This window comes from Aspergillus neoniger (genome assembly GCF_003184625.1).
Source record: "Aspergillus neoniger CBS 115656 unplaced genomic scaffold BO87scaffold_23, whole genome shotgun sequence".
Taxonomy (NCBI): domain Eukaryota; kingdom Fungi; phylum Ascomycota; class Eurotiomycetes; order Eurotiales; family Aspergillaceae; genus Aspergillus; species Aspergillus neoniger.
In genome coordinates this window covers 594,113-603,860 of record NW_020291151.1, presented here as the reverse complement: position 1 = coordinate 603,860, position 9,748 = coordinate 594,113, and the positions used below count along the sequence as shown (strand labels likewise).

Here is a 9,748-nt window from a genome sequence, read left to right as displayed (position 1 = left end):
CGACATAGGCCAACCCCGTAATCCCGAAAGCCAAGAAAAGACTCAATAATGGGCAGCCCTAAAAGCCATCCGCGAACCCGCACTAGACTAAAATAAAACCCGCGCGGCGCCCGCCCGGACGCAGATTGATTACCACCCCAGCAAATTAATCTATCGGCGACAGACCCTGGTTTGCCCTGTGCTTGACTGATGCCTAGCCTCACCAGCCTAACTACCACCAAGGATGGTCGACACATAACGGTTCTTGCATATGATACCACAGGATTTGTCGCAGGATGAGACTGACTCACTACCGCTCAGCCAACCATGTGATGCAAACTCGGGGTTTTCTGGGAGAAATTCTGGAAAGACTAGAATTAGTGGGGTTTCAGATGTGACTCCTGATTCCTGTTCCTGTTCTTTGTCCCTAGTTTAACCTTAAAAGACTTTGTTATACTCTATACTAGACTAGATTAGACTACGGAGTAGAACAGATACCCATGAACCCGGAAGAAACAGCCCTGGTATGGTGAAACCGACAGACTCCACACGGGGGTGATCAGTCGATCCAGTTCAATTCGGCATTCCCTAACGGACCCAAAAATGATCAATCTTTGGTAAATAACCAATGTCGCAGAAAATACCACTGCCATGTATATAAACCAGCTTCAAGTCCAAATTCCTCCTATCCAGCAAGTGCAGTGCACCGCCCATCTCATCCCATTCTCGCTCCCATCCTCACCCACTCAGTCAGTCACTCGTTGAGCAGCGCTCCATACACTCGTTATACATACACCCCCAAATTATCTATATACATAAACAAAACCAAAATGAAATCCTTCATCACCCTCTCCCTCCTCGCCACGGCCCTAGGCGCCCCCACCTCCACCCTCCAGGCCCGTCAATTCGACCTCTCCTCCTTGACCTCCGGCCTGTCCGCCCTGACCTCCGGCTCCGCAGCCAGCTCATCCTCCGGCTCGACTGGAAGTACCGGCACTGGATCAGAAACGACCACCGGATCCAGCGGCCTCAGCGCTCTGGCCTCGCTGTTCCCGTCGTCATCCACTTCCAGCACTACGGGCAGTACCAGCGGTACTAGTGACAGCGGCAGCAGTGATGGGCTCAGCAGCCTGCTGAGCATGTTCTCCAGCAGTGGGAGCGGTATGATTCCCCCACCCTCAAGAGTAATGAGTACATACAGTAAGCTAATGAAAAGAAAAAGGCTCATCCACCGAGAACGGCGTGACCCAACACAGCGGCAGCTGCAAGAAACTCACGTTCATTTTCGCCCGCGGCACCACCGAGATCGGGAACATGGGAACCGTCGTCGGCCCCGAGGTCGCTAGCGAGTTGGCCTCCCTGACTGGAAATCAGGTCACCGTGCAGGGTGTGAATTATCCTGCTGATTGGGAGGTGAGCATTTCCTTTTCCTTCCCTTTACTTTTCATGAATGATATATAAGAAGAGGATATTAATGACAATGATAATGGTATAGGGCAACGTCTCCCTCGGCTCCTCCGGCGGTCCTACCATGGCCTCGTACGTGAAGGAAGCGCTGCAGCAGTGCCCCAACACCAAGGTCGTGTTGGGCGGATACTCGCAGGGTTCGATGGTGGTGCATTACGCCGCGAACCAGCTCAGCGCGGACCAGTTGTCTGGTGCGGTGTTGTTCGGTGATCCATTGAAGATGGAGGGCGTGGGTAAGTTGTCGAGCAGCAAGGTCAAGGAGTTCTGTGCTAGTGGGGATCCCGTTTGTGAGAATGGTGTCAATGTCATGGCGCATTTGACTTATGGCAGTGATGCCAAGGAGGCCGCGCAGTTTTTGGTCCAGGCTGCGGGGGTTTCTTCTTCTTAGATTTCTTCCTGAGTTTGGGTTTGGGGTTGCTGGGATGGTATTATTACTTGTTTTGGATGGGGAAGGGTTCTGTTCGTGGTTGGGTATGGGTATGAATGTGAAGATAGATTATCATAGTATCTAGAAATAGTGCTATAAATAGATATATACTATCTCTTTATCTATTTATCAACATCTAGAAAATCTTATATCCACCCGGCATCAACACCTGGAACACACTGTGAGGATCATACTTCTGGGCAATCGTCTGCAACTTGGCCAGGTTCTCCTGTCCATATCCATCGAAGATATCCTGGAACCATGCTGCATCACCCATGTAGTTGAAGCTGTCATACAGACCCGCTTTCTGCGTGGCATTGTTGATCTTGTAGGTAGTCTCGACCACCCAGTCGCCAACAATCTCATCATACTCAGAGCCAATCCACTCAACGACCTCAGCGTAGCACAGATACACCTGGTCCTTGTCCAGACCAAGAGCATTTCCACCACGGGACTCGGAGGCCTCGAGCCACGAGGCACCAATAGGCTGCCAATCGAGCTCAATGATGGAGATATTGGCGGTGGGGATCTTCGCGTACAGGGAGGGGAGCTGGGCAGCAAAGGTGCTGTTTATGATGCTGATACCGCGGTAGAGGTCATCGTAGGTGGTTGCCTTGATGGTACCGGCCACGAAAATGTCACTGCAATGTTGATTAGTATACATGTAGCTAATAAGGTAGTTGGAATAGAGTGTGGAGGCGGATGTGGCGCGTACTTAATATGCGGTGTAACCATCGCACCCGTCTCAGCCGCAAACTCCGCCAAGGTCTTGAAACCCAGGGTGCTGCTCACAGCCGGAATGTCGGTGAACGGCTTGAAGATCTCCGGGTAGCTCTCCGTGGCGCTGTCGTAGAAGAGAATCACCGAGCCGACGCTCGTGTTGCCCTCCGGCACGACGGCGGGGACGATGTGTGTCTTGGGGTCGGAGATGTTGGCCGCGTAGGTGGCGGATGCCTGTATACCATGTTAGCATGTATCCTCTCCACTGTAACAATAAGAGTTGAAATAAGGGGGAGAGAGTATACCTCCAAAAAGCGATCAATATACTCTGCCGAAACAGTGTAAGTTCCAGCCCAGACTTGAGTCGACGGGATAGTCTCCATGTCGAAGCGAGTCACCAGACCAAAGTTGCTGCTTCCACCCTTCAACGCCCAGAAGAGATCGCTGTGGCTGGTGGCGTTGGCCTGGACGATGGTGCCGTTCGCAAGCACGACCTCGTAATTGATGACGGTGTCACAGCCGAATCCGACCTGGTTGCCGTAGAAGTTAATGCCGCCGGCGAGCAGCAGGCCGGGGACACCGACGGGGCCGAGACGGCCTCCGGCTACGGCGAGGTCGTATGTTTCAAGGTAGTCGTAGACATCGGCCCATCTGTTGTCATTAGAATATTTACAATATGGTCCGTTGAAAGCGGAGGAAATAGGTACCTGTAGGCCGGGCCAACCGAGACAACGGACTGATCATCGGACAGTTCAAGGGTCGTCAGGTTGGACATGACGATGAGGACACCCTTGTCGATGTTGTTCGATCCCTGTGATTCTATTAGCACTGCACATATTCTAGATCCGAATGTATGGTGACATACCCTGATTCCCATATGTCCACCACCACGCACAGCAAACTGCGCCTCAGCGTCTACCAGCGCCTTGACACCCTGGCTCAATTCCTCAGCCGACTGGGGCCGGAACACACATCCAGGCGACATGATCTCGGTGTTGGACCAGAAGTTCTGCGCCTCATACTGGTAAACAGTGGAGCTAGGCGCAAACACTGCGCTGGACAGAGACTTGTTGAGGGTCTTACAGCCAGCCGAGGTGGCCGTGGCGGCAGCCGTAGTGGCCGCCGCCGTCAAAGGAAGAAGGGAGGCGATGCGCATGGTGTATGCTACTTGACAATGGCACTGCGGAGAGAAGGAAACCAAAAGGAAGGGGAAGAGGGAGCTTTAACTGCGGCCCAGCCGGTGTGGAGAGCTAGCTAGGCTGGTAGCTGACGTGCCTGGCGGTAGTGGTGGTGGTGGAGATGCACCGGACAGCAGACTAGAAGCCCTTGGCAACGGGAGCCGGATAGCCGAGGAAGGAAGGATTATTAGAAGAACATGCCGTGCAGAATGGGGAGAGGGAGGGGATGGCTGGCCGCCACCGGGGAGGAACTGGAATCGGCGGTTCCTGACTGGAATCTGAGAAACTCGTCTCGGGCAAACTCCCGAGAGCAGACTAGTTGAGAGGGTAGTGGAGACATTAGTGGTGGTTTAGTGAGGGTTAGTGAGGCTTTAGTCCGCAACACTAGGAGAACTTTTCCACCGATGCTCCCGACAATCATTCCAGACCAGGTCAGATCGGATAAAAGGGTTTCCTGTTCACTTTATGGATGTTTAACGGTCGCATTATGTCTATAACTCGTGTATACAAAGGAAACTAGAAAGAAATTATGCTCCAGCATGTCTGGTGTCGACCACGTTGAACTCCACTGTGCGGAGGATCCCGTCTTCTTCCCCTTCACACGCTTTGGCCGGCAGGATGTGCTCCTCGCTTGCATTGTCGGTGCCCCCTTGCAATCGCGTCGAGTATTGCCGACTGTTGTTATTGAAGTCGGGCTGGTCGCGCGGAATCGAATTCAATGGATGGCCATACTTGCGTGATCCTGATTGGCCGTATGCGTAGGACGACAGGCCCAGCAGCTTGGGGAAGTATCGTCGCACAAACGGGCGCATGGCTGTCATGCAGCCACCGGTGATACCTAAGTTTAATTCAATGGTGCACCATAAGAGGGCGTTGGTTGTGGCCCCTGATCTGTTAGCTGCGTTGATAGGGTAGGTGGGTGAGCGACATACAGGTTAGGTCGGTGCTATTCATTAGAACGTATAGACTTGCCAGTCGGATGCAACTCACAATACCGACCCTGTCACTGTCAGATCCCAATTCCAACTAGAGTAATTTCTCAATTGAGACTTACGAGCAGCCCATCGCCAGCATAGACCCGACAGCGACCTTTTGTCGCGCCGGCATCTGCAATCGCCGCAACCACGGACTATACCTCGTCAGCAGCTAGATCATCAACCCCATAATGAGATGACGTACATTGGCACCAACACCGTCGCAAAATCCGTGAAAATGCCCAGTCCCGCATTGGCAAAATAAAACACCGGCCTGTTCATGCAGTTCGCCGGCAAGGTCAAGTCCCACGCTGCCGCGATCGGCGTACAGCTAAACACGTTGGCCAGCACACTGGCCACATTGTAGCCCACCGCGATGAAAACGATCGACCACACGGCTAGTCGAAAGCCATGACTGGGGAAGATGCGCAGGTAGAATACGCAAACGGAGACTTTAGTGAACCCTGTCCCGGCGCAGTAGATGATGGCTGCGACAACGTTGAACTATAGTTAGGGGTAAGCTTCATCAGGACCAGTCAACAGACAAACAAGGAAGAATACCTTTAGAAACCAAGGGGTCAGATGATCCAAGGGCACGTCCCACATATGCTTGCCCAAGCCAAAATCGAGCACTGTTGGTCAGCGGGGCCCGACATCGTTCATGGCTATCGATGGATCACTTACTCTTCAGTGTGACTCCAGTCATAACCGTCGAGAAGATCTGCTATGGGTTCAGCTACGTGTATCTAATACACTGGGCCAAAAATCAGATCATCCGTACCGCTGCGAAGATCATCAAGTCTAGTGTTCTGTTAGCTTTATTGCTTGCAAACATCGCCCTGCGCACCCCTCTGTCGCACTTACAGTCATCCCAGGATACACTGCGCACAACAACCACACGCGTCCATGTGCGTACTATCAGCGCTATCAGCGCCATGGGAAGAAACACACAATTCACCACGACGAACTTGGCACCGCAGTAGGGCGGATCGATAAAGTTGGAAACCTGGCCAGGAGGCGGCTCCATGGCGGGGATGATGGTGCTATTCGCCATATTGAAAAGCAGAGCTACTCATGGTAGCGCAGCAATAGCAGTAACAATAGCAGCAGCAGCAAAAGCAACAGCCCAGATCACTCCGGGGCCAGGACGGCGAGGCGAGCGGCTCAAATAACCCCAACAGCTGGACTCAGAATAGCACGGACTTATCCTGGTGGAGATACTGATTACTATATGTAGGGTGGCATTGCATTAGGGAGCTGAACTGAGCTGACCTCAGATCTGGGACGCGGTTTGAAGGTGCATTATCCCCGAACGACGGACGGAAACCTTAAAGTCTTGAGCAGGGCGGTTGGCGGGTGTCTGGATTCGATTTGACTTTTGGAGTCTGGCAGTCGCGCAATCCGGACGGAGAGGGCCGGAAAGGTGGAGGAGAGGAGGGGAAGAAGTTGTCTAGAGCAGGAAACAAGATTTAATCATAATTGAAGGAATGGCTTCGATGCAGGGAATGATGATTCCAGTGCTGTTTAGTGTTTACATCCACCATTGAAAAGAAGCAATCATGATGCCTGTACGGGAATGGCGGATGATCAGAATGGCGCGGAGCAACGCCTTAAACAAGTATGGTTAGCTGGATTGATCAGAGTTTCCATTATTTCCATTTGGAGTGATTGAGTGACTGCGTGATTGTGTGCGATCGGGATTTCATGACGCTCAGGCCCTCCAGGTACACGCTGGGCATCGTGCTTCAGTCTATCCACTTCCTCGTGGATCCTCCATACACACAGGTTAACACTTGCAGGGCCAGGTTCACCATGGTACTAGTACTGCTAAACTGGCAGTAGACTAGCATGTTCCCTCGGGGTGGAGTCAACCAGATAACCGAGACCCGTAACCAGAGTGATCGTCCATGATAGATAGGGGTTGGTTTGCCCCTAGCTGTACTACTCCCTCGCCACCTCTTCCAAAAGACACATAATATCTATAACAGAACACAGTATTATTATTATTCTTATTCTTATTGTTTGACACCAGTCGTTATGACAAGGAAGCAACTTAACAGACCCAGACCCATGGGCCTGGCACCCATCATCTCGGCAACCGAGCCAATGCCGGGGAGGGTTTTATTGCCATCTGCCCCGTCGAATACGAGACAAGTGCCCCGAACTAGCCAACAACTCAGTATAACTCACGATTTATTTGGCTAGAGGATTTTAGATAAATATATTAATTGAAATTACAAAGTTGTCTTCCTCGAATCATCATGATGATTATCTACTCCATAGCTTGCGAGGCAAAAGTGCCACACGCACTAAACACTAGTTCCGCACCAACCAAGCAGTGAAGTGGATCATATTCGGTTCCTCGGTTGTGCAAAAACTTTAACAACTTATCCCTGAGTGATCCCTTCTGGCGCGCACATGGATTGATTATCACCCCTCCCCTGCTGTTCCTGAAGAATTGATTTCAAATAGTCCGGGTGTGAATCTGTAGGATCAAAGATGGAGGGACATTGAACTTACATGGGCGATAGCTTCATATTTATTTGATAATGGGAAAGTGGTCACCCCCCTGTGGAGAGACTACTCGTACCTAATATAATAGACTTTGAAAGCACGGAAAGGAAATCTGGTCCGGAAAAGATAGTTCCCCAACTAGATAACCTCCACTAAACCGAACCCTACAAGTGTCTCTTCTGGTTGACATTTCCGCGGCGATATCCGGTCTACCCTATCTACCCAGACCAGAGAGACGGAGTGGACACCCGGCAGAGTGACTTCTGCGTCATCATCTTATTTCAAATGCCGTAGTCTAATCACTATTTAGTATCTACTAAGCGAAGGACAAGATCATTATTCATAGCATCAACTACCGAGAAATGAATCTAAGACACTCCCACAAACCGTTTCATGGGCCCATACCGCCCCGTCACCTCGCGTAGTCCAGCGCCCCAAAGAAACAACGGCACCGCCAGCAATATACTCGCCCCCTGAATGGCTGTCATTTCTCCAAACACTTTCGCGGCGCCCTGTTTCGCGATCCAATCCGCCGCATACAGCGACAACAACATACCGATCGTATTCCGAATCACAAAAATAATTACCAGTGCTTCGCCCGTGATCTAAACCAAAGAAACGCCAACATTGTTAGCATGTTCATGTTCATGTTCTCCCGCCAACCACGCACTATCCAACGCCACCATGCAAGGGGGTAAAACTCACCGGCTTATAACAATCCAACGAATACGTGACCGCCACATTAGAAATAGCTGCCACTCCAAACGCCTGCATGGCGTATCCTACCGCCGCCCCAGCCCAGTGTGTCTGATTCGCCACGCACAGTCCGAAGATGAGAATCCCCGCGGGTCCGATCGTGCCGGGGATGATGATGGCGGGGAGTCGGTACTCCGGGAGTCGTTGGCCTCCGCGTCGTCGGGTATAATATGTGGAGAGGATGTCGATGAGACGTCCACCGAGGTAGAAGGCTAGCAGGGCGCCGATGAAGCCGGAGAGAGAGAGGAGGCCGATACTGCCTGCGGGCCAGTTGTAGGGCGGGGCTGTGAAGGTGCGGGATGCGGTGAGTTGGACGACGATGTTCCTGTACTCATTAGCTTGGGCTTGTGGAAGAGAGCATAAGGGAGGGAGCTTACCATCCTACTGAAATTCCGATGGTGAAGGACGACCATAGGAGTTGAGGGTACATCGCATTACGGAGAATGTCCCATACAGTTTGGAGGAACGATGCATCCGGATTGTATCCCCGTGTGACGGAAAGCCAATCCCAGTATTTCGTCTTCTGGGAAGTGACATGTCGCCTGAGATAGGTTGTTTCGCGAACCGTGAAAATGGCGACCACGAAGACAGCTCCAACTGCTATAGCGAGGAAGTAACACATCCAACGCCAATTCTCGTCCTGTACCAGGTATACGTTAATGAGAGGACCGAGGAAAAGCCCACCGGTCAGAGCGAGATGGAAGATCATCAGGTAGTGGCCGCGTTCGTGGGGAGCGACCATGTCGCTGACCACGGCTGGGACGGTGGCATCGGCTGCGGCTGCGGCGAAACCGGAGAGGATGCGTGAGGCGAGCAGCTCGCCGTAGCTGGTGGCGCGAGATGACCAGACATTCATCATGGACAGGAAGAGCATGGAGATGAGGTAGACTGGGCGTTTGCCGATGACTCGCATCAGTGGGACCCAGAAGATGTTGCCGACGCCGAAAAGGAAGACATTGAAGCAGACGAGCTCGCCGGCTTGGGTCTGGGAGACGTGGAATTCGGCGATGATGGCCTTGGTGGCGACGGTGAAGTTGCTGCTGTTGACATTGGCGAGGAAGGTGTAGAAGCAGATGGTCAGGTAAGTGGTGAGTTTGACAGCGGTGGACCAGTTCTGAGATGTTAGCAAGTACACAGAGTGAGCTCGGCGTAGCAGAAGGCGATCACGATCGTACCTGGGGATCATTAGGGGCGGGAGTCATGGTTTCTTTTTCATTGGAGGGATCCGGGAGGCCATGTTCCTCCGCGGCGTGGTCGATATGGCCAAAGCTGGCTTTGTCGTCTTCCATGGTGGTGATGGTAGAAGGATAAAGCAAATAGGGGGATGGAGTACTTCACTGTAGCGCTGTAATAGCTGGCATAGGACCGGCAATTATGTAGGTCATCATCACTGGGTAGATCCTGCGGAGTAACTTGGATCCCTTGGAAGACCCGGTGTCGGGATATCCGAGAAGCCCTTGAATCTGCTGTAGCCCCAAGACCAACAAAATAACAGAATCTCCCCGGACTGGCTTCGCTTGGGTCCCAGTTACCCCGCCTTTTACTACCCCGGAATGAGCGAGCTTGGCCTCTTGGCTCGTCTCTGCAGTTCTCTCTCGGATGACCCGAGAGGATGGTGAACGAAGCTAGGGTATACCCAGTCACCGGGCAGCTCGTTTCGCAATTAGACTGACTGGCCACGACAATCTCGGGATTTGCGTGACACGAGCTGGGATTCTTGCAGGTGGCGTGAA

At 52.3% G+C, this 9,748-nt stretch overlaps 4 protein-coding genes across 4 annotated transcripts; 1 reads left to right on the top strand and 3 right to left on the bottom strand.

The window, feature by feature from the left end:
- The first annotated feature begins 685 nt into the window (after positions 1-685).
- Positions 686-1,896, top strand: BO87DRAFT_362747 (carbohydrate esterase family 5 protein). Its single transcript, XM_025621651.1, has 3 exons — positions 686-1,140; positions 1,202-1,392; positions 1,475-1,896. Exons 1-3 carry the CDS (start codon positions 810-812, stop codon positions 1,832-1,834), a joined length of 882 nt encoding a protein of 293 aa, XP_025478177.1. The 5' UTR covers positions 686-809; the 3' UTR covers positions 1,835-1,896.
- A 113-nt stretch (positions 1,897-2,009) lies between these two features.
- On the bottom strand, positions 2,010-3,749 carry BO87DRAFT_362743 (FAD-binding oxidoreductase; the record flags this gene model as incomplete). Its single annotated transcript, XM_025621650.1, has 5 exons — positions 2,010-2,514; positions 2,589-2,827; positions 2,899-3,244; positions 3,301-3,404; positions 3,459-3,749. The coding sequence occupies 5 exons, from the start codon at positions 3,747-3,749 to the stop codon at positions 2,010-2,012; spliced, it is 1,485 nt and encodes a 494-aa protein (XP_025478176.1).
- Positions 3,750-4,298: 549 nt separating this feature from the next.
- Positions 4,299-5,918, bottom strand: BO87DRAFT_408151 (uncharacterized protein; the record flags this gene model as incomplete). Its single annotated transcript, XM_025626130.1, has 8 exons — positions 5,610-5,918; positions 5,527-5,546; positions 5,430-5,466; positions 5,307-5,377; positions 4,951-5,249; positions 4,826-4,900; positions 4,704-4,771; positions 4,299-4,657 (listed from the first exon to the last, which is right to left on the bottom strand). Exons 1-8 carry the CDS (start codon positions 5,797-5,799, stop codon positions 4,299-4,301), a joined length of 1,119 nt encoding a protein of 372 aa, XP_025478175.1. The 5' UTR covers positions 5,800-5,918.
- Positions 5,919-6,612: 694 nt separating this feature from the next.
- Positions 6,613-9,304, bottom strand: BO87DRAFT_388297 (MFS general substrate transporter; the record flags this gene model as incomplete). The annotated part of the gene is made up of 7 exons (XM_025624851.1): positions 6,613-6,724; positions 6,936-6,946; positions 7,266-7,314; positions 7,647-7,864; positions 7,965-8,340; positions 8,393-9,129; positions 9,191-9,304. 7 exons carry the CDS (start codon positions 9,302-9,304, stop codon positions 6,613-6,615), a joined length of 1,617 nt encoding a protein of 538 aa, XP_025478174.1.
- Between the last annotated feature and the right edge of the window lie 444 nt (positions 9,305-9,748).